The 25,241-nt window shown below is 53.9% G+C and overlaps 1 protein-coding gene and 2 long non-coding RNA genes across 3 annotated transcripts in view; 1 reads left to right on the top strand and 2 right to left on the bottom strand.

The window, feature by feature from the left end:
- PARP1 (poly(ADP-ribose) polymerase 1) overlaps window positions 1–13,758 on the top strand; it is a 36,203-nt gene extending 22,445 nt beyond the window's left edge. Inside the window, exons 13-23 of the mRNA XM_082704417.1 lie at window positions 1,328–1,523; window positions 4,843–4,971; window positions 7,131–7,214; window positions 8,555–8,677; window positions 9,291–9,419; window positions 10,277–10,375; window positions 10,780–10,932; window positions 11,709–11,836; window positions 12,476–12,537; window positions 13,093–13,207; window positions 13,287–13,758. Of these exons, the coding sequence (XP_082560543.1) occupies window positions 1,328–1,523; window positions 4,843–4,971; window positions 7,131–7,214; window positions 8,555–8,677; window positions 9,291–9,419; window positions 10,277–10,375; window positions 10,780–10,932; window positions 11,709–11,836; window positions 12,476–12,537; window positions 13,093–13,207; window positions 13,287–13,368 (1,300 nt within the window). The 3' untranslated portion in view covers window positions 13,369–13,758. The remainder of the gene's footprint in view (window positions 1–1,327; window positions 1,524–4,842; window positions 4,972–7,130; window positions 7,215–8,554; window positions 8,678–9,290; window positions 9,420–10,276; window positions 10,376–10,779; window positions 10,933–11,708; window positions 11,837–12,475; window positions 12,538–13,092; window positions 13,208–13,286) is intronic.
- LOC309850489 overlaps window positions 9,577–25,241 on the bottom strand; it is a 97,960-nt gene continuing 82,295 nt past the window's right edge. The window contains exon 2 of the long non-coding RNA XR_014304274.1: window positions 9,577–9,945. This is a non-coding gene — a long non-coding RNA (uncharacterized lncRNA). The remainder of the gene's footprint in view (window positions 9,946–25,241) is intronic.
- On the bottom strand, window positions 13,515–17,851 carry LOC309850487. Its single transcript, XR_014304272.1, has 2 exons — window positions 17,755–17,851; window positions 13,515–14,718 (listed from the first exon to the last, which is right to left on the bottom strand). It is a non-coding gene; the product is annotated as an uncharacterized lncRNA (long non-coding RNA).

A 25,241-nucleotide genomic window follows, 5' to 3' on the forward strand; every position in this document is an offset into this window, starting at 1 on the left:
CCTGGCTCCCTGCCATCCAGCGCCCCAACTTCCCAGGACACGCTGTCCTACCATCTCTCGAGACACTCTGTCTGCAGCCCCTTGAGGAATCCAGGGTCCCTGAGCCTCGTGGGCTAACCTGGACTTGGTCTTCTTGGCAAGTGGAAACCGCTTCCCTGCTGGGACTCCAATGGGTGGTTGAAAACCAGATGCTGTGTAGCTGTGGCCTCGGCGGAGGGGGCATTATGTTGGTGCCTACGAAGCCTTGACTGGTGGCCGTTTGTTGGCGCCGAGCAGCTGGGTGCCTCCCATTGCCTCAGCTTCTCACCAGGGCTTTCGTCTAAAAGTGAATATCAGATGGAACCCCAAAAGTCCTATGTATCTAGTAGGCTACTTGGGTTTTCTGAAGACATAAGCCCAGTGTCCTGTGTCTTATCACCTGCTCTGGTGGCCTAGTTTTAACTGGTTTTCACAGTGAAGGGACAGCGTGGGCTATCAGGTCAGGACACTTCTCTAGGACAGCTCAGTAGAGCACTTCCCAGATGTTTCCAGGAGGAACCCGAGCAGAGAATGTTTAAGATTTTATTTATTTGATAGAGCACAAGCACAGGGTAGGGGCAGAGGCTAAGGGAGAGGCCTGACATGGGGCTCAATCCCATGACCCTGAGTTCATGACCTGAGCTGACACCAGTTGCTTAACCAACTGAGCCACCCAGGAGGCATCTCTGTCGTGATGTAAAAATTATGTGATGCGTTCTTTCCACCAAGAAAAATGAATCCATCAAAGCCAAGCGGTGTGGCACCTAGGGTGCCAGTGGTGTGGGCCCCCGGTTGCCATGGGAACCAAGAGCAGTGGCCTCAGCCTGTGTGCCTCTGACACGCACACACACCCAGCCCAAGCCCGTTGCATCTGAGCCCAGAGGCTCCAGTATCTAGGTTTTGTCGCTCATGGTTGTGTATCTTGAGTACAAAACTTCCAAGCGATGCTTACTTTTTCTTCTGTGAGGAGTGAGATGGGTGTTTATCTTATAATCAGAATTTATACACTTGTTCTGTGAGCTTGGCTGGCAGATCGAGTATAACCTGTGCTTTGGCACTTTCTGGGTCCATTCACCAGTACGATTCGAAAGGCAGTTCTTGAAAGTTCCAACTCTCCATTTCCTCACAAGTGAAGGTCTTTGTGTTTCCTTTGTTCCTCTGTGTCCATGGCATCATCTTGGGGGCCGCAGCTCTGTGTCCCCAGGCAGAACGCAGGGAGGGAACCTGCTCCCAGCACAGGAGCGGCCGGCCCTCAGGTCTGTGTGTGATCCTCCTCTCCCCACTCCCCGCCCACCCCGTGCCCTCACAGCTACTGGATCTTCAGATCGTGGGGCCGCGTGGGCACTGTCATCGGCAGCAATAAACTAGAGCAGGTGCCGTCCAAAGAGGATGCCATCGAGCACTTCATGAAGCTATATGAAGAGAAAACTGGGAATGCCTGGCACTCCAAGAACTTCACAAAGTATCCCAAAAAGTTCTACCCTCTGGAGATCGACTACGGCCAGGTAATCCCTACTCTTATGCCGTCTGCATCCAGCAGAAGGAAGAATCATCATAGTAGCCAGACCTCGCCCCGGGCCTGATGGCCTTGCGAGTCAGTGCTCCCCAGCGTTCAAAGGAGGAAACACTTCTTGACTCTTGACAGTGCTCAGTGTTAGGCCGACACCAAAACCAGACAGACCTCGCAGGAGCTCTCCCATATCCCTAGGAATATATATGCGGAGGCGTAACCGTGGAGTAATAACCCAAGTGCAGGATTTCTGTACCGCGACTGGGGGCAGGGAGGGGGTTGAGCCTGAGAATGCGAGGTCAGTTCAACACACAGAGATCAGTGCCCTGCAGTATGACCGTGATTGTAACAATCACAGTCGTGGACGGAGAAACTCGGAAGGAGATCCAGCACCCTTAACACGAGTCACACCCAGACAGCAACGTAGGAACTCAGCTGACCGTGGTAGTGTCTTTGAGAACATGAGGGGGATTGGTCTTTGAAGTTGCTCCCTCCGCTCATTGGGAAATGGTTCTTACATTCCAGGTGTGGCTTCTAGGCTGACCCCGTGTTTTCCTCACAGGTCGTAGGACCTGGGTTGCCATCAGGTTATTACAGTTCAGAGGGTGGTTTAGTCAGTTGAGCTTCTGCCTTTGGCTCAGGTTGTGATCCCAGAGTCCCAGGGTTGAGTCCCGGGTCAGGCCCCCTGCTTAGCAGGAAGTCTGCTTCCTCTGTCCTTGAGCCCACTTGTGCATGCATAATAACGTAATTACATTGCCCTGGCCTCTGTTGGATTGTGGTTTTGGGTCCCAGATGCTCTTCTGATAATTTCTATTACTTTTTTAAAAAGATTTTATTTGTTAGAGAAAATAGGAGCACAAGCAGGCAGTGGCAGAGAGAGGCAGACGGAAAAGCAGGACACGATACCAGGACCCTGGGATCACAACCTGAGCTGAAGGCAGACGCTTGACCCCCTGCACCCCCCAGGTGCCCCTCTTGTTACACGTTTGTGGCAGGCTCATTTTCCTGTATATATCACCAAATAGCCTTCTGTTATCCCTTGGCTGAAAACCTTTGTGGACATTTATTCTGACAAGATGCTTATTCTGGCTTTTATAGAAAAATCTATTGCAGTTGTCCCCTGAACAGTGTAGAGGGTCAAGGGCACTGACCCCTCCCCATGATGCAGTCAAAAATCCATGTTTAACTTGACTCCCCAAAACTTAATCTGTTGTTGACGTGAAGCCTGACCAATAGCCTAAGTTGATTTGATCTCATCTTGTGATATGTGTATTGTATACTGTCGTTTTATTACAAGCTAAGCTGGAGGGGAGAAAACATTATGAAGAAAATCATAGAAGAAAAATACACTTTTTTTCACGGCTTTTTGCTTACGTAGTTTACTTAAGTAAACTACACCCCATGTGGGGCTTGAACTCAACGACCCTGAGATCAAGTCGTGCTCCAGCTGAGCCCCTAGGGGCTCATGTATTTCATTTTAAAAACAAACAAAAAAAAAACCCGGGGCATCTGGGTGGCTCAGTCAGTAACAACTCTTGATCTTGGGATTTTGAGTCCAAATCCCACTTAGGGTGTGGAAATTACTTTAAAATATCTTTTTTTAAAAATAGAATTTACTTTGTAATGCTGAGGTTGAGATCCTGGCTTGTCTGACTCAGCAATGCCCCCTACTGGTCAGTTTTTCTAATTTCAAAAATAACATTTAAAGTTTTTTGAGAAACAAACAAACTCCTAATCACCCAGAGTTGAGCACAAAGTCATGGTGTGGGTCTTTGGTGCTCCTGTCCCTTCACAGGTACTTTCCTCACCAGAGAACTGGAGTTTTGCCCTGCACACTATGTCAAGAACCGCCCCCCTCCAACGCCTGCACAGCTTTTGGAAGATGCTGTCCAATAGTGATAGACAACCACCTTTGTAACCTTGATATTTCAATAGCTGCATTTTAAAAATCTGAAAGAAACCATGAAACTAACATTAGTTATTTATTTTTCCTCCCCTTCCGACCTTCTCTGAAACCAGATCTTTGAAATCTGGTGTGTTTTCAGCCCTTGCAATGTGTCTCTCTGTTCAGACTGGTCACCTTTCAAAATCAGGGCCACTGAATTCAGGTGCACTGTCCTATAGCAGCATCTGGCAGGGCTGCCCAGATGGCCCAGGGTGGTGGTTTATGGTCTCTGGCTCCCCTGTCACGGTGCTCCTGAATATGTAAACTTCTCCGCTTATCACCCCCGGAGAGGGAGGCCACAGAGTAGATCAGTTCAAATAAGGTGTTTCACTGTGAACATTGGCCTCCTCAGAGAGCCAGAAGCCGTGACCCTGAGAGCCTTGGAGACTTGGTGTTGCGACAGAAAGCGTAGTTGACAGCCGCATCCGGAGTGAACAGGGCCCACGGCCCGCCATGCCGCTTGGGTGAACACAACAGATGCCAGGATTAGTGTCCACTCAGAGCAGATAACCTAGCACTTCTCATTGCTGGGGACACTGTCAGGGACAGGGCATAGTTCCTATCCTCTGGCCGTTCGTAAGTGACAAGGGTTCAGCAGTCTACAGTGCCATGTGGTCCTGACTTAGCCTGGGTTCCCCAGAGAGTGGGCACACACAGTCCAGTGTTGAAAGTGTGATCACAGGGGCACCTGGGTGGCTCAGTAAGTTAAGGCCTCTGCCTTCTGCTCAGGTCACAATCCCAGAGTCCTGGGATTGAGCCCCACGTCGGGCTTTCTGCTCAGTGGGGAGCCTGCTTCCTCCTCTTTGCCTGCCTCTCTGCCTACTTGTGATCTTTGTCTTGTCAAATAAATAAATAAAATCTTTAAAAAAAAAAAAAGTGTGATCACGGAGCAGAAGGAGGCCACAGAGAGTGGAGAGTTCCTCCTGTCAGTCTGTGTGGCAGGAAATGGGTGTCTGAACCTTTAAGACTATGGTGAAGACTGCATGGACATCTTCTGGTTGGCCCTGGGGTGCAGTAGTACAAGACCGGAGAAGTAACCCGGTGTTCCCTTGGTCCATGGTTTGGCCTGGTGGCTTCCCAGCTCTTCCAGAGTGGGGCCGTGGGCCAGTTCCCAGGGTGGGGAGGTGAGGGCATGAGGGGGTGGGAGTGCAGGTCAGCAGGCATGGAGCTGGGCACCTGCAGTGGCCGTTGGAGGAAGGGTCTAGAGCCCCCACGGGGATGGTGGGGAAGCCTCTGGTCCAGGTGCAGATACTACCTCAGCCTTCTGTGCTGGGGATACCTGTGGCTCCTTTGTCTGTGGCCCAGATGCTATCGCCACTTGGCTTGGGTTGTTGAACGGGGCCTTTGATCAGTTCACTTTTCTCTAAAGGATGAAGATGCGGTCAAGAAGCTGACAGTGAACCCTGGCACCAAGTCCAAGCTTCCCAAACCGGTGCAGGAGCTCATTAAGATGATCTTCGACGTGGAGAGCATGAAGAAAGCCATGGTGGAATACGAGGTGACCGCGCGCACGGGGGTGGCCAGGTCTTCTGCTTGTCCTTTTTTTTTTTTTTTTTTTTTTTAAGATTTTATTTGACAGACACAAATCACAAGTAGGCAGGCAGAGGGGTCAGGGAAGCAGGCTCCTGCTGAGCAGAGATCCCAATATGGGCTCGATCCTGGGACTCCAGGATCATGACCTGAGCTGAAGGCATAGGCTTTAACCCACTGAGCCACCCAGGCGCTCCTCTGCCTGTCCTTCTGCCAGACACCGATCCAGGCTTCTGGGTCCTGGGGACTGCAGACTTCCCAGGAGGTGGATAGTGTGCCTGAGTGAACTGCCTTTGGGTCCCCGTTCCCCTGTGCGTGTTCCCTTGCTGACGTGGCAATGTGTGCGGGCATGGCTCTGGAGCCGGCTGGAGTCTTCTGGAAGGCAAGTGTAGCCCGTGTACCGTGGAAGAAGTAGGCGGTACTGACGAAGTGTAGAGAAAAGCAACGTTGAGGCATCAGACAAAATTAAGAAAAGGCTGAGGGTGGGGGTGGGTTTGTCCTGTTCCTCCTGCTTAGGCAGGACGAGGGGGCCGTGGTTGAGGCCAGTTGTCCCTGTGTTCTCCAGCCCAGCTTGGCTTTCCCAGAAGGTGAGCTTGGAACCGGTGGCAGGACGGTTCCCCTCCCCGGCTGCTGTTAACGAATGCCATGGAATCTGCAGGTCCCCTTATGGGCCTGCAAACGCCCAGCGCTTGTGCGCTCCCATTGAAAGTGACCCCTGCACTGACCCCATCAGGAGGACTGGTGATAGCTTGCGGATAGTCTCACCAGGGACATGGGCAAGGGAGCAGGTCTTCATTTCTCTTAACGTTTAAGAAGAAACGTCCCACGTGTCCTTTCCAGCTTACTGTGTTCTAGTTCGTAGGGTCTCTTAACTCCTAACAGACCAGGTCTCCCCTGGGACATACCATTTCTGGGCTGGCTCTTGCTCAGGTGACTGTCTCGCAGGAGGAGTCAGGCCAGAGCTGTTGCAGAGCTCACTGGAAGGCAGCCCATGGTCTGTTGCACGTTCCTTACCTGACAGGCAGCCTCCCTCCACTTCTGCAGGGTGGACCTGAGAATACCCCGGTCTCTCTTTAGTGGGGTATCTGGCTCACTGTTGAGTGAGCCCCATTCTTATCCTCATGGCCTGTGAGGAGGGGCTGAGGGGCACTGGCACCGACACCCCGCAGTTGGAGGGTGCTGTTTCTTCAGAGCACTGCCTGCCCCCAGCCACCGTTGCAACACCTTCCTCATTGGCTCCCGGAGCTGTTTTCCAGTCTGCACCAGCGATGCTGGGCTCCTTTATGTGCCCTGCTCTCTTCCTGAAACAGTATCCCCGCCTTCTTCTTCAGACCAGGCAGCGGCTACTCCACTTCCCAGGGACCAGATCACCCCTCAGGATAGAAACTCTGGCTTTGAGGGGAGGGAAGTGCCATTGGTTTGTGTTGCCACATCCACCACACCCGGCAGGGACTGCTCCCCGTCCATTTCCCTGCAGCTTGTGGCGCTGCAGGTGTTGGGGTGCCCCAGGGAGGTCAGGACACCATCCACAAGGGGCGCGGGGGCCTCCGAAGCAAGCCAGCCCCATTTTCTGGGTGGGAGACAGAGGGTAAGCATAACTCCTCCCAAGCTCGCAGCAGGCCACATGCATTCCCCACTACGCTTGCCGCTTGTCCTGACAGTAATCCCCAAGGCATACTGCTAGAATCAGCGTGTGACCTTTCGGGGTACCTGATTTGAAAAATACAGCGTTTTGGGGGGTACAGATCTGTATGTTCAGGAGCATGTACTTAGGAGAACCTTTCTCCCCACTTTCTGGTCCTTATTTGGCTGGGAACGGTTTGGGCTCTGAGGCTCCGGGGCGGCTATGCTGCCTGGCCCTCATCCTCCCTAGGAGACAAGTTGTGCTGGGCCAGGGTGGACTGAGTGTGGGGCTTCAGGCGTCCTTGTTTCTCATCACTGCCATAAACGAAGCGAGCAAGACCCACTCCCCTCCCAGAGCCCGTGGTGTGGGCCCTGGACAAGCGACAGACAAGGTTGGGTGTCTGCTGCTGCCAGGGCCCATGAGCCCTGAGGGGCATTCGCCAGCTTGCCCGTGGTCCACTGAATGGAGCGGCTTTGCCAGGGAGCATTCCCCTGTCTCCTCAGATTGACCTTCAGAAGATGCCCTTGGGGAAGCTGAGCAAGAGGCAGATCCAGGCGGCCTACTCCATTCTCAGCGAGGTGCAGCAGGTAGGCGGGGGGCCGCTCGGCTGGCTTATCTTGGGGGAGCGATGCAGGGTCGCAAGCTGCCACGTCCCAGGGCCTGAGGACCTGGAGTCTCTGTTCAATGCCGCAGGTGTGGTAAGTGCCTGTTCCCTCGCCAAAGTGGTCCCGGAACCAGTGAAGGAGCCATGTTTTTAGTAATCAGTTATGTAATAAACTCCTTATGAACTGGATAAGGTATTTGGTTCTCCTACCTCATAAAAACGTCCTGATTTGGGGTGTTCTTAGGCTGAGATTGAGGCTCCCAGTTGGCTTGGTTGGTGGAGCACGTGGTTCTTGAGTTTTCAAGCCCCATGTTGGGTGTAGATCAAGTCTTTTAAAAAGAAACTGGCATTATTTTGCAGTTACTTGGAAATCTCACAGAGAGTGAAATATTTCCTTACTTTGGTTCATGCTCATTGATCATGCTCATTGATCACCTCACTGGGCACCCAACAAGGTCCCCCAGTTTGCAGGACCTTCCCTCTGCGCGGTAGGGTGGGGTGCAGGCCTGGCCTGTGAAGGAGGGGCACAGGGAAGCAGACTTCTGGCTGGTGCTGGAGAAGGGGCCCCAGGCAACAGCTTCTGAGCCCTGGCCCCTTCCCTGTCCAGAACCCCCAGTGGAGAGGCTGGGAGAGTGTCCTTCCCCACGACATAGAGCCAACTGCTGCAACAGAAAGAAATTGAGGGCGTGGGGCTCGGCCGGGCGGGGGGGCCGGGGGGGCGGGTGCTGGGGCCTGCAGGGGGCCAAATTATGGCCCTTTCACTGCCCCGTGGCCATTCAGGTGCCTGCCCAGCATCACAGCAGTCCGGCTCCTCCATCTCTGCATTTATTGAGCACCTTTTGCATATGGAGCACGAATGGGCACTGTTGGCAGGAGGGGGAGCTTATTAGCCTTTCTGTGTGTGGCCACCTGGATCTTCAGGCGCGATCTTCACCTGGATTCTTTCCCTTAAGCTGAAGATCTGTGGATGGGCGGCGGGGGGGGGGGGTGTACTGCCCAAATTCATCGCATTGGGGTTTTACCCCCATTTTGTTGTGAGAAGTTCCCAAACATTGATGTAGTTGAGTTTTAGGAGCGTGCATGAGCTTTCCACCTAGATGTTACACTTGATACCTTGCACGGCATTGGGGGTGGTATGGGTCCCTAATTGTCGAGGTCTTCTAGAAATGGAAGTGGACAGGGGTGGGGCATTCCTGCCCTTGGGCTGGTATGACACCAGCATGAGATGGTCTTGAACGCTTTCACCACGTTTCCTGGCTGTTGCTCATGCCGAGCCAGGTCAGACTCGATGTCTCGGTCTCTGCTCTCTCTCTTCCCCCGAAGGCGGTGTCCCAGGGCAGCAGTGACTCTCAGATCCTGGATCTCTCAAATCGCTTCTACACCCTAATTCCCCACGACTTTGGGATGAAGAAGCCCCCGCTGCTGAACAACGCGGACTGTGTGCAGGTAGCCGGGGCTGCCTGAGAGAGGAGCAGCCTGGGTGTCACTCCTTCTGGCAGGGCCTGGTGCTAGGAGGATCACCTCTGGGACCTCTTTTCTTTTTTTTTTTTTAAGATTAGATTTTATTTATTTGACAGAGATCACAAGTAGGCACAGAGGCAGACGGAGAGAGAGGAGGAAGCAGGCTCCCTGTTGAGCAGAGAGCCTGATGCGGGGCTCGATCCCAGGACTCTGGGATCATGATCCAAGCCGAAGGCAGAGGCTTTAACCTACTGAGCCACCCAGGCACCCCTCGGCCCTCGTTTTGAATAGGATTTCTTCCCATGGTGGTGGCCGACCACAGGCGAAACAGATGGGTTTTCCCGCCCCACTGCCTCGGAGCCAGCAATAGTCACTGCCCCCACTTCTCATAGTACCCTTGTAGCTTCGGGCTCTCCCTCCCCCAAGTAGTACCCCCCTCATTCACTAGGAGCCACGGGTTGATGACAAGCTATTCCTAACCAGCTGGGAGGCCTTCCCATCACTATCCCATCACTCCGTGAGGGTTTTCTCTGCTAAACCTAGGTTTGTCTCCCCTCACCCTGGTCCCAAGCCCAGGGTTTTCCATCTGTTCCTCCAGGCCAAGGTGGAAATGCTAGACAACTTGCTGGACATTGAGGTGGCCTACAGTCTGCTCAGGGGAGGCTCTGATGACAGCAGCAAGGACCCTATCGATGTCAACTATGAGAAGCTCAAGACTGACATTAAGGTAACAGGCCCCCGTCTCTGATGCATCTGTCCGCTCGTCCTGAGAGCGGCGATCCCCAGACTGGAGTGGGTTTCTCCTGGAGACCTCCTCAGAACAGATTGTTGGGCAGGCTTCCAAGCCAGGGTCTTTGGCACAAGAGACTCATTTTTGAGCGGCCTTCCAGAAAGTTCATTTTTCCTTAATCTAGAGAAGATCTGTCTTTGGAGGCTTATATGGCATGAGCTTTAGAAGGTTTGTCATGCCTGGGTTCCTGCTTAGGTGGAGGTGCCTGTGCTGGGGCAGAAGTCCCCTTGCCACAGCCCCTGGCTTGCCTTGACCTTGAGCCTGGGATGGGGTGTTCAGATCCCAGGAAGAGCCTCTGCTTCTTGCCTAGAACAGAGCCTAGATCTGGGGGTCCGGGTAGAATAAGCCACCAGATGTCACCTGTTTGGTCCCTGGAGCACCTTCTTCACGGGAATGCTGCAGGCAGGGTTCTCTGGTGAAGGGTTTATTCGGTTTACAAACCTGAAGCCTTTTACTTAAGAAGCTGTGAGGAAAACCAGAATTCCTGGGTTTTTTGCATTTTGGCTGAGAGGACAAAAATCGAGAACACAGCCTTCTCCGTGGCTCACTTGTGTTTGTGCGGGGGCGATTACATCGGTGAAGTGACGGTTATTTGGCAGGCAGAAGCTCTGGCCACTGCACAGCCTTGAGGACTCAAAGACCTGGAGCGCTAGTCGTCCTCCTCAAAACCCAGCCTTGGGGGTGGGTCGTTGCAGGTTCTGACTGCAGTCTTGGCTGTGGGACGTCTCTTGGCCCCTGTGCTGGGTGGCTGTGCTTGGGGTCTCCCTTGCACAGACTCCGCAATGACGTTCTAGGTGGTAGACAGAGACTCAGAAGAAGCAGAGACCATCAGGAAATATGTTAAGAACACTCACGCGACCACGCACAACGCGTATGACTTGGAAGTTGTTGATGTAAGAATCTTCGTCCTTTCCACTTCTCCAGCCTGGCCTGGGTAAAGAACCATTTGCTTTGCTTTAAATTACTAGAGGAGCAACTTACTGTCGGTGGAGGAGAAAGGTTAGTCTTGGGGTTTGGGGGTGCTTAGTGTTCTTTCTCTAATCCTTTTTATTTCTGATCTCAAAGCCTTGTTTGAGGACCTGAAAGCACAATCAGACATGGCAAAGCATCTTGGGCTCACCTCTGTCAGACAGGGTCCTGCCCAGGCAACTGCTCCCCACCCAACCCCGCCTCCTCGCAGGCCGCCACAGCCACATCCTCTGGCTCTGGGGCAGCTGGCCCATTCTCCTGCATCTGGTGGATCTTGCTGTGAGAGTAACGTGGCATCCTCTGTCTCTGGCCCTTCACCCCCGAGCAGATCTTCCGGATCGAGCGCGAAGGCGAGAGCCAGCGTTACAAGCCATTCCGGCAGCTGCACAACCGCAGGCTCCTATGGCACGGCTCCCGGGCCACCAACTTCGCTGGCATCCTGTCCCAGGGCCTCCGGATAGCCCCGCCTGAGGCGCCCGTGGTAGGTGGCTGGCCCAGGGTGGGTGGCGGGCAGCACCCAGAGATGATCTGCACCTTGTCCTCGCGGCCCTCGCTCTGTGGCCAGCGCATCTACAAGGCTATCAGCCGTGGCTTCTCGAACAAAAGTGAGGTGTCTGGGCCTTGCCCTGAGAGCTGATGGGTGTGTTGACATGCGAAGAACAGGCCTTGGCCACAGGCCAAGTTGAGTCCAGACTGCCTCCGCCCCCCTCTGCCAGGTGACTTCTGGGAGTCCTGGTGTGCTCCTCAGGAGACTGTGGGAGGGCTGGAGGGAGGCCCTGCTGAGTCGCTGCCTGGGTCAGAGGTGACCTGCACGACAGGTGCTCGGAGGCAGTCTTGCAGGCCTCTTGCTGTCCAGGTGTAACAGGTCGGGAGCAGCGAATGGCTGGCTGGTGCCATGTGGTAGCACATGACCTGGGCAGATGCCCTGACCTCCTACACCTCACCTTTGACTGACAGAAGGACGTAAACACAAGAGCCTCCATTTATGGGCTGTTGCCACATGCCGGGCACCGATTTAAACGCTTATTAACTTGGTGAATTTTCACATCGGTTCTGTGAGGTTCCCTCCGTTGAGAGAGGAAGACAGCGAGGGGTAGAGAGATTGAGCTTTCTGCGGCCCTGAGTGCCTCCCCGGGACCAGGGTCCAAACAGCCCGGCATGTGAACTTGGCCTGTGGGCGTAGTCCGTACTCGGGAGCTCAGGGATGCTGCAAACAGCCCCCAGAATGTCTTCTGTGGCCCTTTTCCCACCCTGCAGACAGGTTACATGTTCGGTAAAGGGATCTATTTCGCCGACATGGTCTCCAAGAGTGCCAACTACTGCCACGCATCCCAGGCGGACCCTGTGGGCCTGATCCTACTGGGAGAGGTCGCCCTCGGAAACATGTGAGTCAGCCTGGCCTTGGCCTGGGGCCACTGCTGGGGACAGACGGGGGTGGTCAAGACAGGAGAGCTCCCCTTGGCCAGGAGGGGACCGTAGAAATTCCCCACCACGATGGTAGAAACCAGTTCTAGTTAAGTGTATGTGGGAGCACCAGGGATGAGGAGTCTAGCTGGGACTCCGGAACTGGCAGCATCCACCTTCTGTGGGCTGAATTGCACGGAGGATGGTTGGTGGGCAGCGCCCGCCCCCCCCCCAACACATGCATGCACAGAGATGTTAGATTTTGTGTTTGAGATCAATTCAGATGAACCTGGAGATGAACTTCAGATTCCCGGCAGAAAAAAAATCTGGTTTGTCCTGCCTGCCTCAGGCCTGTCACAGTAACACTGAGAGCAGGGTCACGTAATCGGGCAAGGGGGTCAGGCTCATGGTCTGAGAAGCCTCTGGAGCTGCAGCCACAGCCATGTGACCCTGCAGTGGTGGGGGCACAGAGCGCTGACTGGGAACTGTGCCTTCGCCTCTGGAAGCCAGGGGTCTGGGGAGGACTAGGTTTTTCTCTGGTGGACTCCTGCTCACCAGACTGGTGGTTTGAGAGCCCAGGGTCGTCGGAGGCCCTTCTGAGACCTTCCTTTCTTACACAGGTACGAACTCAAGCATGCTTCACACATCAGCAAGCTGCCCAAGGGCAAGCACAGTGTCAAAGGTACCATGTTCCAGAAAGTGCTGCTCCCGCCTAGGTGCTCTGGACAGCCCGGGGAGGGCACCCTCTCTCCCCAGTGGGCTGTGGCTCACTGGAAGACAGCTAGAGGGTCATTAGATAATTGGGTCATACCCCCTGTCCGCAGTTCGAGCCTCAGGAACTGGGTGCGTCAGCTTTGCATTTTAACAGGACTGTTAGCTGCAGTGCTGGGGGTTATCCCCTGACCAAGAGCTGCCCGGGGTGTCCAGGCACGTGGGAGCTCCAGCCACCTGATGGTTTAGGGCCTCCTCCTGCCGGGCCGAAGTGCAGGCTTTGGACTTGGGCTCAGTGGAAATATGATCCGGGCTGGGGGGTGAGGCACTGCTCTTACTGAAATCAGGGAGGCATGCACCTCAGGAGCTTGATTTATAGCCCGGGGTTGTATCCGGAAGGAGGACAGAGTATGCAGTGTGCATGTCTTTAAAGTGAACATGTAGACGCGACAGAAGTCTGATCTTGAACGTTCTCAAGCTAATGTCCTCACGGTTCCTCCTACCACTTATGCCTTCTGTCGTGCAGGTTTGGGCAAGACAACCCCTGACCCTTCTGCCAGCATCACAATGGACGGTGTGGAGGTGCCCCTGGGGACGGGGGTTTCCTCCGGCGTGAACGACACCTGCCTGCTGTATAACGAGTATCCTTTGGCTAGCGAGTGGGGTTACGGGGCTCGGGGCTGCCGTGAGAGTGTGCTCCTTGACCCGCATCCCCTCCAGGTATATCATCTATGACGTTGCTCAGGTGAACCTGAAATACCTGCTGAAGCTCAGGTTCAACTTCAAGACGTCCCTGTGGTGAGCTCGGGCGCATGGCTGACCTTGCACCCGGGGACAGGGATGGAGGTGCCAGCGCTCACGCCCCTAGACCCGGCAGAGGCTGCCACCGCGTCTCAGGAAAGCTCCTCTGCGAATGTTTGCTCACGTGTTAGATGATTTTTCCCCAGCTTTCCGGGGGATGGGGGAGGGGGTCCTCCAGCGGCCAGCACCCTGATGGGGAAGACTGACAATAGAGGAGATGTGGGGGGTGTCTAGACTAGTCCTGCGGGAGGAGCACCTGCCTTACTCACCGGCTCCCCCAGTGAAGGGAGAAATCACTCCCCCCTCTTTCTGAGTGTTCACCTGTAGTTTTGGTTTGGGGAAAATGTTAAGCATTTATTTTGAGGTAAAAATAAAAACTAATTTCATACTACTTAGATTTTCTTTTTTTATTTTGCATTTATTGTCCCCCCCCTTTTTTTCTTTTTTTTTTTTACTTCTTTTATCTGAGTTCTATGGGAAGACCAGAAGGAGGAATATTAACAGTTTCTCACCCTTAGAAACAAAAACGTGCTTTCCTTTTGGACGTGCTGGGATGTGGAAGCTCTTCAGAATATGTAGTGCACTGAGTTAAAAGTTGCATTTGAGGTTCCCGAATCTCCCTCCGGCAGGCAGTTCTGTCTTCCAGATGAAAACGGTGTTACTGACACACCCCAGGGGCTGGTAGTCCTTCTCGATTAAATGGAAATGGTTTCCTCGTCTGTGTCGTGTGTTCGGTGTCATTTTGACTGTGGATCCGGTTTGTCCTTCTGGCATGAGGTTCACAGAGACTACAGGGGGTTGATGGCACTTGAATTTGTGGGGACCCAGAATGTCCAGCAGGAAATGGCCTTGCAGCGGGGGTGAGGGGTGCCCGTCCACACAGCAGGAAACCAGAGGCCGGGAGGCATGCGGACTTCGGTCTCTGCGAGCACTGTGCAGGTGGACATCCTGTTGGCTGACTGTCCACGGAGCACAGCCCCCCACCACTCCTCTGCAGGGGAAGGAGCCTGTGGCAAACAGCAGGGTGACCGCTGGGACATGGGGGCCAATGGCTGAAACCTGAAAGTTACATGGGAGTTTGGTGAGGGAAGCTGAGCCCAGAGCATTCCTGGCCAGGGAGAGGTGGGCGGGGGCAGGCTGGCGTTCTTGGAGAGTAGCTGCCTTGAGGGACGGCAGCAGCCGGGGCCCACGGGCAGGTGTCCAATTTCATCCTGCTGGCAGCAGAGTCCTTGCCCTTCTCCAGTATCCTGGACTCGTCCCTGGTGCCTTTGACCTGAGATGCGTCCCAGATCAGCTGGTCAGCAAGGCTCGGGCTTCCTGGATCAGGAGTTTTCTGTGTTCTTCCCCATCCCTGTAGGAGCAAGGAGAGGCTGTCGCCCTCATGGTCCTTGATTAAACGAAGTGTTTTTAGGTTGGAGTGATTGCTCAATGGGTTCCCTCGCATCACAACTGATTTTTTTTTTTAAGATTTTATTTATTTATCAGAGAGAGAGGGAGAGAGCGAGCACAGGCAGACAGAATGGCAGGCAGAGGCAGAGGGAGAAGCAGGCTCCCTGCCGAGCAAGGAGCCCGATGCGGGACTCGATCCCGGGACGCTGGGATCATGACCTGAGCCGAAGGCAGCTGCTTAACCAACTGAACCACCCAGGCGTCCCTCACAACTGATTTTCAAAGGAGATTCACGTTTCTGAATTCATGTCTTCTCCAAGGGAAGCTACAATGCTTCAATATTTATATTTTGAGTTTCTTTCCTCACCTGAAGTCCTGTCCTATCCCAGGGTGTAGCTGAACTGCACCCTGGTGATTGTAATTTTTTTCTGAGCCTTTCAAAGTATTTATTTATTTGATAGAGATCACAAGTAGGCAAAGAAGCACGCAGAGAGAGAGAGGAAGGTTAGCAGGCTCCTTGCCGAGCACGGTGCGGGGCTTGATCCCAGGACCCTGGGATCATGACCTGAGTTGAAGGCAGAGGCTTTAACCAGCTGAGCCACCCAGGTGCCCCTTTCTGAGCCTTTCAAAGAAACCCCAGCGGAGAGTGTAGCCAGGGCCTCCGCTGCCCGTTCCGGTCCCCTCAAAGGCCCACATGCATTGTCTCAGGCACTTGAGGTAGACGCTGCACACGTGCTTGTCCCTCTGTCCCTCCAGGGTGGCAGCGACAGACTTGCATTGGTGGCTCTGCCTCTGCCCCTGCCCTGCTTGGGATGTCCCCCTCTGGAGGCTCTCGGAGAGCGCTTTGTCCGGAAGGTCCCAGCGCTATGCCTGCAGGCTGTCCCCTGAGCAAGAGGACACCCTCCCACCCCTGGTGGTTAGCGGCCCTGCTGGAGGCCTGCCCTGCTTAGGGTCCATCCGCTTTCTCCCAACACCGTGATCTGGGTCTCAGGACTGGTCAGCTCCTGTGATACTCCAGTGTTACCAAGGTGGTGTCCCTTCTCTTAAGTTGTGTTTGAAAGCCAGCAGATTGGGGCTCGGGTTTTTAAAGGAATGTTACTAGGCCTTCAAGTTGCAGTTTGGGGCTAATCGTTCAGAGGTTTAGTGTGGTCTTGTGACAGAGTGCGCCCCGTGTCTTGCCAGCCTCTCCTCCGGTGTGGGAGGGGGAGCAGCGCAGGTCTGTCGACCTGTCTGAAGTAGGCTATGAGAAGATGTGTTTGGAGCCTCACTCTGAAAGGTAAAAAGGAACCGGGGCTGTAAAGGCTCCTGGGTGAGCCAAGGGTCATTTGGACCCTTGTCCAAAGGAGGTTGCCCACCACCGGGCTGGGGGCAGTGCCAGCAGGGAGGACAGCCGCATCCCAGGTAATCATGGAGGGAGTGGGTTATGCCACAAGGGACTCCTTGTGGTGTGTGCGGTGAGCACCCTGGGTAGACACAGCTCCCATCTTGTAGGATCCAGTCTACTCCGTAAGCCCAAGACTGCTGGATGTCACAGTCTCCCGTAGCCACAGTACCTGGGGATGGGGAGTAATCCTCACTGTGACCACATCTGATACCCACCTGCTGTGTACTTCCCACCCCAGAGCTCTGTTGGTGTGGAGGTCTGAGGCCCTGAGCGAGCAATGGCTCCCCTTGGACACAACAGTAGTTCCACTGAAGGGAAGATGAGGCTGCTGCCTGGCTGTTTGAGGCTCCCGAGAGCAAGTTTCCCCCACAGCAGGGAAAGGAGTACCCTACTGACTACCATGGGGGAGGCTGTGCCATGGAGGTGAGGACCTCATCCTAGCACTCAGGAGCACCTCCTAGACTCAGGAAAACCTCCTCGACTCAGGAGCACCTCCTAGCACTCAGGAGAACCTCCTAACACTCTGGAGCACCTCCTAGACTCAGGAGAACCTCCTAGCACTACCAAGTCCAACAGGAACCAGCCACCCCCAGCAGTGACACACAGGACTGTTGAGGACTTGGGCCCTCGGGGTGAAGGGTTGGGCCCTCCACCAGGTGAAGGGCTGATTGGCTGAATTCCTGACCGAGGGCTGGGAGACAGGTCATGGATCATGAGAGGAGTTAAGGCGAGCAGGTTCTCTGACCAGCTGTAGGAATGAGGACTGAAGCAGCACATTGGGACCTGCGTCTGGCATGTATGGTGATGGGTTGCAGTGGCTGTGAATATAGACTGGACTCCTGTCCGTCGAGTATCTAGAAAAGTCTAGGTCGGGATGCCTGGGGGGTTCCGTCAGTGAAGCGTCTGTTTTGGCTCAGATCATGATCCCATGGTCCTGGACCGAGTCCCATGTCGGACTTCTGCTCCTCAGGGAGCCTGCTTCTCCCTCTGCCTCCGCCCCTCTCTCACTCTCTCTCCCTCAAATAAATAAAATCTTAAAAACAATGCTGTGTAGGTCCGTCCCCCCAGCTCGCTCCACTCCCATCCAGCTCAGCGCACTTTGAACACGGAGGGCTGCCCTTATGGAACAAGTGGTGGGCTCGGGGGGGGGGGTGGAGGTCGGGGTCCCAAGCACGAACCCTGTAGGTCCAGGGTCGCCTGAGCCGTGGCCCCTTTTGGCCCTTTCAACCAGGCTTCTTCCTCATTGACCAAAAAGATGAACCGAGCCATTCAAAATCCCTGAAGTCTTTTGGTACCTACCTCTTTGAGCTGTCTATCTGAAGGGTTTTTTTTAAATCATCTCTACACCCAATGTGGGGCTCGAACTCTCAACCCGAGATCAAGAGCCACACGCTCTACCGTCTGGGCTGGCTGGGTGGGCCCCCTTTGAGTTGTTAACGAGAATGTGCGTGCTGAACCGGCAAAATGCTTCGGGCGACCTCCTGACCTCGATGTGCCCTCAATAAATCTCAGCCATCACCCCTGAAGTCCCAGAAAATGTTTAGCCTGTATGAGTCCAAACAGGAAGACCCAGATGAGAAGGGGGAGACGAGGTACAGGGACAAAGACACCAACCTTGCGCTTGGGCCGTGTGCCCTCCTGCGATCCCTCATGAGACCTCGCCAGGACTCTGGCCTTCCTGCTCAGTGTGGCCTCCCATGCCTTCCTGCCCTCCCTTCAGCCAAAGGGACCAGACTCCAACACTGCCCCCACCCAGGCCCGGCCCCACTTGTGGCAGGCCTGCCGGGGCTCAGAATAGCCCAGCTGCTGTCTAAGCAGATGGCCTGGGCTAATTTTAGCCGGGCGGTGCTCCCCCAGGGGCCGGGCTGGGCCTTTTGGATTTGAATAAGCTCGTGTGCCTCTTTGGTTTAGAGCGAATAACAAAGCTTTGAGCAATTGTGACCTGTGTGTCTGCCTAGCACCTTAGAGGCATTCCAGAAATACACGGTTTTAGACAATTTTGTTTCTCTGACCCGGCAAGAGCCCAAACCACACAGCGAGCAGGTGGTGAAGCCTGTGGGGCTGCCGAGGATGAATCGGGAGACTGAGCACTGACAGGGGTGGGGGAAAGCAGACGTGGTAACAGGCAGGTAGCAGGGCCTCGGTGTCCCCCGGCACCGGGGCTCTCTTCCTCTCTTCGTCGGCCCTGGAAGAGTGAACCCCGGAAGGCATTCACACATGATGTTTCTGACCTGTCGGCCCCTGTCTTTGAAGACTGCCCTTCATACAAATCTCTCCAGAGCCAGCCCAGTTAGAGACTTACGTGCCAGCTGTCCTTGGCCTCTCTCTCTCTCTGCTGATGACCAGTCAATGAAGAAAGGTGAGGACCAGAGTGGACATCAGTATACAATGGGGAGACCCTCTAGTTCATGGCTTCCTAAGCTGGGTCTGGGGACCGAGCAGATGCTCCCTGGTTTTGGGGAATCCTCCAGAACATGGCTGCTTTCGGCTTCGAACAAGGACAGCCCCCACTGGACATCAGCTCTTGTCTCTCAACAAGTGGGCGGTGCCAAGGTTGATGAACTCCGCTCTGCCTTTCTCTTGGTTTCCCCTTCAGCTCTGCCTTTCTCTTGGTTTCCCCTTCACTGTTGAAAGACCGCAGCTAGACACCTAACAGCAACATCCATGAGCAGGATAGGAGAGACTTGGTCCTCATCCATCTCTTTTTAACAGAAAAAACAAAACACGAAATAGAACCAAAAAAGCAATGACTTCTCCATTGCTCCCAGGAGACTAATCTCGTTGGCCCAGGTTGGGACCCAGGTGGGGACCTCAGCTTCGAGGGAGGTTGGACAGGGAACACCCAGGCTGTGCGGCCCCGTCTTAGGGCTAGGTGGGCTCTCCCAGCAAGGAACATGGGGTATGGACTCCTCGGGAGCATGCCCAGGAAGGCAGGACCCTCCAGACCATGGCTCCAGAGAATCACTGAGTCTCCCTTGGCTGCTCTCACCTTCTGAGACTGGTGAAGTTGTAAACCACAGGAATAGAGATAGTGCTCAGAACAGTCCAAGTGGCAGTCTTCAGTGCTGACCCTGCAGACCCGCTGCACTTCCAGGACATTGCCAAGGTCATTGCCAGACACCCCAGACACTAGTGTATGGTGGGGATTCCGGGCCCCTGTGGCGCCCAGCCATGGGCATGTCTACCACGACCTCTAGGTGGGGCTCAGGACTCTCTGGGGGCAGGACGGGTGAGCCCCAAGGGAGCCATCCCTGGCTCTCCTAGGCATCCCCCACCTCAGTCCCGCGTAGGGACCAGGGACACAGTGAGAACCGAGGGGATGCATTGGACGCCTCATGCAGTTAACAGACACTTGACACAACACATCCTATAAGCGTCAGGTTGAGCAGGCACAACAGGTGATCACAACCATTCACTTGCCTCCTGCTGCCCTTTCAGAAGTGTCCGGTGGGGGGGCGCCTGGGTGGCTCAGTGGGTTAAGCTTCTGCCTTTGGCTTAGGTCATGATCTCAAGGTCCTTGGATTGAGCCCCACATCGGGCTCTCCGCTCAGTGGGGAACCTGCTTCCTACTCTCTCTCTCTCTGCCTCTCTGCCTACTTGTGATCTCTGTCTGTCAAATAAATAAATAAATTCTTAAAAAAAAAAAAAAAAAAAAAAGACGTGTTCGGTGGGCAGGAGTGCCTAGTGTGTGACCCTGGATCTCAAAATTGTCTCAGCCCCCATTCCCGTGTGGGGCATGGAGCCTACTTAAAAATAAATAAAATAAATATAAAATAAAATAAAAACATAAAATAGTTCAGCGAGGGGCTCCTGGGGGGCCCAGTCGTTAAGCGTCTGCCTTCGGCTCAGGTCATGATCTCAGGGTCCCAGGATGGAGTCTTACATTGGGCTCCCTGCTCAGCAGGGAGTCTGTATCTCCCTCTGCCCCTGCCCTTTCTCATGCTCTCTCTCTCACTCACAAATAAAATCTTAAAATAAAATCAAAATTTAAAAATTAAAAAAATAGTTCAGCAAGGGCATTTTTCTCTAGCCCCTGAAAGAACATCCTGTAGGCAGGCCCTGTGACTCTTACCTAAAGACACATGGCCTTTCACGGCCCACGATGACTCTGAGATTCCAGCAGTTTCCATGCCTCTCTACCTACTGAACTCCGACCTGGCTGGACGTTCTCAGAGTCACAGAACTATTCTCAGACCATTTCCTCTGCAAGCCTATCGTGTTGTGAAGTCTCCTTCATAACTTCAATCCGACTGCACACCATTTAATTTTCCTCTTGCACCAACCCTGGGAAACTGAGGCACCGTGTGGCTGAGTGACTTGCCCAAGGCTGTATGGCTAAGTACACGGCAGGGCTAAGTTCTAAACATTCCTCTCATTGCCTGACCCTACACAGATCCTGCTGGATGGATGGACAGAGTGGCACTCCTTGTCAACCACCCCAAGGCCAGTGACCAATGAGCAGAGCTCAGTCATTTGTACAAAGAATCTTGCACCTGCAAGGAAGCTTCTGGGGGGTGATGAAGACACTGCATGTCCTGGTTGTGGCATCCTAGTCACTGAGTTGCACACTTTAAAAAGAGGCAGTTTATTGTAATTAAGTAACCCCTCAGATTCAGTAGATTTTTTAATTTTTTTTTTTTTAAAAGTACATTCCATACCAGGCTTGGAACCCAAAGTGGGACTTGAACTCATGACCCCAAGCTCAAGATCTGAGTTCAGATCAAGAGTCAGACACTAACATGCAGAGCCTCCCTGGTGCCCCTAGTGTTGATTTTTCAATACCACTGGATTAAGTCGTCCTAGTGGCCTCTGTCCCCAGAGGAGACGAACAGATTGGGGGCGCCATTACACACACCTTGGCAGCCAGATTGGACTCTGAGTCATGAGCTCATGGGAGTCACCAAAGCTCATGCCCCAAAGAGGGCAGAGGTGTCTGGAAGATTTCCAGAGAAGCCACGTGAGCCTACCTCAAGGAGTAGAGAAGACCAGCTCTGGACCCTGCCTCCTGTCTTCCATCAAGCCCAAGCCCGTTTCTTGCCCGTAGGCTCCCTAGCACGGGCTTTGAGCAAACGCAAGAGTTACCAGGACCCCATGCTGACCCCCTTGTAGCTTGAAGTGGGGGGTCCTGACCTGGTGAGCCCCCAAGCCGGTGTCTGAGGGTGAGCGCGGTCTCTGCCGACTGCTTGAGCTTGGACCCCCACTCAACTGTCCGTGAGCCCTGGGGTGGCTCACTGACCTCTGTTGTACCCCTTTCCTCATCTGGAAAGTTGAGCCCGCAGCACCTGCTCATGGAGCTGTTCCAGGGACAGATGGATCTCCTTTATCTCATTGTCATGAATTAATAGGCATGAAGCTCTTAGATCAGTGCCTGGTACACAGCTGCTGGCGTGCGGCCACGGCAACGAGGACCATGTTCCCTCCACACTCAAGGGCCACTGAGCGGTTCTGCCCCACCCCTCAGGGCGTTCAAACTATTCAACCATTGCACTTGCTTATCACCCCCATGACATGATTAGTTTTATTAAAATTGAAATTTATTTTAAAATTTCTTTGAGGGGCGCTTGGGCGGCACAGTGGGTTAAGCCTCCGCCTTCGGCTCTGGTCATGATCTCGGGGTCCTGGGATCGATCCCCGCATTGGGCTCTCTGCTGCTCCCCCCCCCCACCCGCCCCCTGCTGCCTGCCTCTCTGCCTACTTGTGCTCTCTGCCAAATAAATGGATGGAATCTTTAAAAATAAATAAATAAATAAAATTAAAAAGATAAAATAAAATTTCTTTGATACTATGTCTTACATTTTTAAAATCTGCAGCATAGTGCAATTCTGTGAGGAAAAAAAATTAAAAGCTCTGTGCCTAGAAAAAATGCTTAAGAAGAAAACCTCAAAAATGCAAAAGTAGCAGTGTGTCTAAGTGGTTGACTCATGAGGGATTATTTCTCTTTGGGGTTTTTCGCACCTTTTTTTTCACAAGAAGGCTTTACAATGAGGTCACAGAAATAAAGAATGTTTTTAATATGGTTGGAGGTGGGTATTTCTGCTTTCCAGCCGCACTGTCCTCATCCCTGGTGCGGGCCACAGAGGAGCCTTGGTCCCAGGTGCTCCCCACCCCTCATCTTTCCCGAGGATTCCCCGGGGCCGGCCCAAGACATGTCGCTGTGTCTCTGCCGGGGTTCCCTGGGGCCTGACCTCCGTGAGCTGGCCCCCAGCATCTCTGCACCGGCCAGGGCTGCCTTCGAAGAAGCTCCTGACCTTCACTCCCCAGAGCACATGCCTGAAGGATGGCCTGCTGCCAAACTGGTGCCCCCAGAACACCTCCTCCAGGCCTCACGCCTGGGCAGGGGAGCCTCATTGCCCATGGGACAGATTTTTCTGCACTTCCACGGGACCGGTTGGTTTTTCTGCCTGGGAAGCTGGGCGAACCCCAAAAGGAGGGAATCGGTGAGCTCTCTGTCTGATTTGGGGTTAGGGACAGCTGAGCAAGGATGGGTTCCTCACTGTAAGCCCTGGCAAGCTTCTGGGATGGTTGAAGGAATGTCCCTACCTAGGCCCTGACTGTCAGCAGTTCCTGCACCATCGTGATGAGCCGGACACTCCTGCGGTAAAGAAGGGTGGATTTGTTTGCCCTTAAGAGGAGCAAGAAAGGGGTACCTGGGTGGCTCAGTGGGTTAAAGCCTCTGCCTTCAGCTCGGATCATGATCCCAGGGTCCTGGGATCAAGCCCCACATCGGGCTCCCTGCTCAGCGGGGAGCCTGCTTCCTCCTCTCTCTCTGCCTGCCTCTCTGCCTACTTGTGATCTCTGTCTGTCAGATAAATAAATAAAATCTTTAAAAAAAAAAAAAAAAAGAGGAGCAAGAAAGAGGGAAGCAGGGGCGTATGGGCCAGTCCTCAGTCCCCCAGGGGTCAGAGAGGGGAGGAGGCGGCTGGAGGGCCCCGCACTGGAAAGGAGCCTGCGGCCTGGCCTGGACAAGGGTGTGCTGAGCAGCAGGAAGTCCAGGATGGGGGTTCCCAGCAGAGCCCTCTTCCCTTTACAAGTCCCTAGTCTCAGTGTCCCCAAGAAGATGGCTGAAAACCTGGGCCGTCTCCCTTTAGGAGTGCTGTGTGTCCAGTGAGCCCACTGGGCTCTCGGTGTGCCTGGGGAGCAAGGCTGAGCCCTGCAGCAAGGACAGGGGGCTTTGACTCCTGGGGTGAGAGACTGGTGGCACCTATGTCCCAGCAGTGGACTCCTCATTTGTTTCCAGTTGTGGAGGGAGGCCTGTCCAGGGACATGCTGCTTTGCCAGCCCCTCACATGGACGTTGGTGCCTGAGCCCATCTCTTGTCTCCACTGCCCCTGCTGTGGCCAGTGGTGACCCAGAGGTTGGGGAACATCAGCCCGGTGCCACCTCAGGGCAGGGAAGAAAGACACGGGACTCAGTGCATTACCACTGCTCCTTTGGTGTTTTGCCCCAGGTGCTCAAGCACAGGTGACCAAGTCTCTTCCAGAGCTTTCCCCTTTCATCTCTCAAACCACCAGACTGAGGAAGCCTTGTCACCCCCCGAAGCCTGGAAGCACCTCCCTCTCTGGTCTGAGGAGAAAATTGTTAGCAAGAGATGATTCGGGGGATGTCTGGGTGGCTCAGTCCATTAAGCGGCTGCCTTGGGCTCAGGTCACCATCCCAGCGTCCTGGGATCAAGGCTCACATCGAGCTCCTTGCCTGGCAGGGAGCCTGCTTCTCCCTCCGCCTCTGCCTCTGCCTGCCACTCTGCCTGCCTGTGCTCCCTCTCTCTCTGACAGATAAATAAATAAATAAATAAATAAATAAATAAGAGACGACTTCGGGTGTGCCTGGCTGGCTGTCAGGGAAGCGTGCAACTTGATCTCAGGGTTATGAGTTCAAGGCCTCTGTTGGGTGTGGAGATAACTTTAAAATCTTTGAAAGAAAGAAATGATTTTATAGAAAATCTTAAGGGACACCTGAGTGGCTCAGCTGGTTTAGTGTCTGCCTTTGGCTCGGATCATGATCCCATGATCCTGGGATGGAGCCCCATGTAGGGCTCCTTGCTCAGCAAAGAGTCTGCTTCTCCCTCTCCCTCTGCTCCTCCCCCCACTAGTGCTTTCTCTCTCAAATAAATAAATAAAATCCTTTTTAAAAAAAATCTTGAAAAGCACCTAAGTCAGATATTTAAATATATTCTGTTCTTCGTTAGTCCAAGAAACCCTCTTGGAACTACCAATTTGGAAACAGTTCGAACTTAATGGAAAGCAAAGAAGTTACCAGGTTGAAATGAAATAAAGCGTCAGAGGATGGGTGAGTGGCTGTGGGCCCAGACCCTTAAAACCACCTCTTAGCCACAAGGGCAGGCCTGCTGACCCCGTGTCAGCCGGGGGGCCGTCTGGAAGCCTCAAGCCATCGATCAGCAAAGGTCAGGCGCTCAGCGCCTCTGCTCCGCTGTAGAAGGAAACCGAGCCTGGCAGTGAATGGCAAGAACCTCGGACGGGGCACACAGACAGCGGGGAGGCGCGGGGAGAGCAGGAACAAGGAGGCCAGGCCAAGCCACGGCTGGAGGAATGCCCTCAGGGCTTGGATCTGGCGGTGTTACCTGTCCTTGTGGATTTTCTGATCACAGGTTGTGAGAGCACATCTGTTGTTGGAGCTGAACGGGACCTCAGGGTATTTAACGCACGGATTCCTCCGCGGACAGCCCGCGGGATCTGGGCCATCTCAACTTCGACATGGAAACTTCTGTTGTGAGTGTGTTGATTTTAAAATGTGCCCACAAATTCGTTGGTGATTTTCCCCTCGAACAGTAAGAGCTAATTTGTGTTCCCTTCAATGCAGATGGTATTCCGTGAATGGGTTCTAGAAAAATCGGGCCTAAAAGGCAGTGTGGCTGCCTCCCTGGCCTCTGTCTTAGTTCACTCTGCGGAAGCCAGCTGCCAGGTTGTGAAGACACCGGCAGCCTCAGCAGGGCAAGAGCAAACCTCCCAGAAGGAGATCTGCCTGACTCAGTCGGGCCTGTGGGTCAGGGTTCTCAACCTCGGCACTACAAACATTTGGGGCTGGATAATTTTTCTAAGGGACAGAGGGTGGCTCTCCTGGGCACTGCAGGCCTCCACTCACTG

This window comes from Mustela nivalis (assembly GCF_964662115.1).
Source record: "Mustela nivalis genome assembly, chromosome: 16".
NCBI lineage: Eukaryota > Metazoa > Chordata > Mammalia > Carnivora > Mustelidae > Mustela > Mustela nivalis.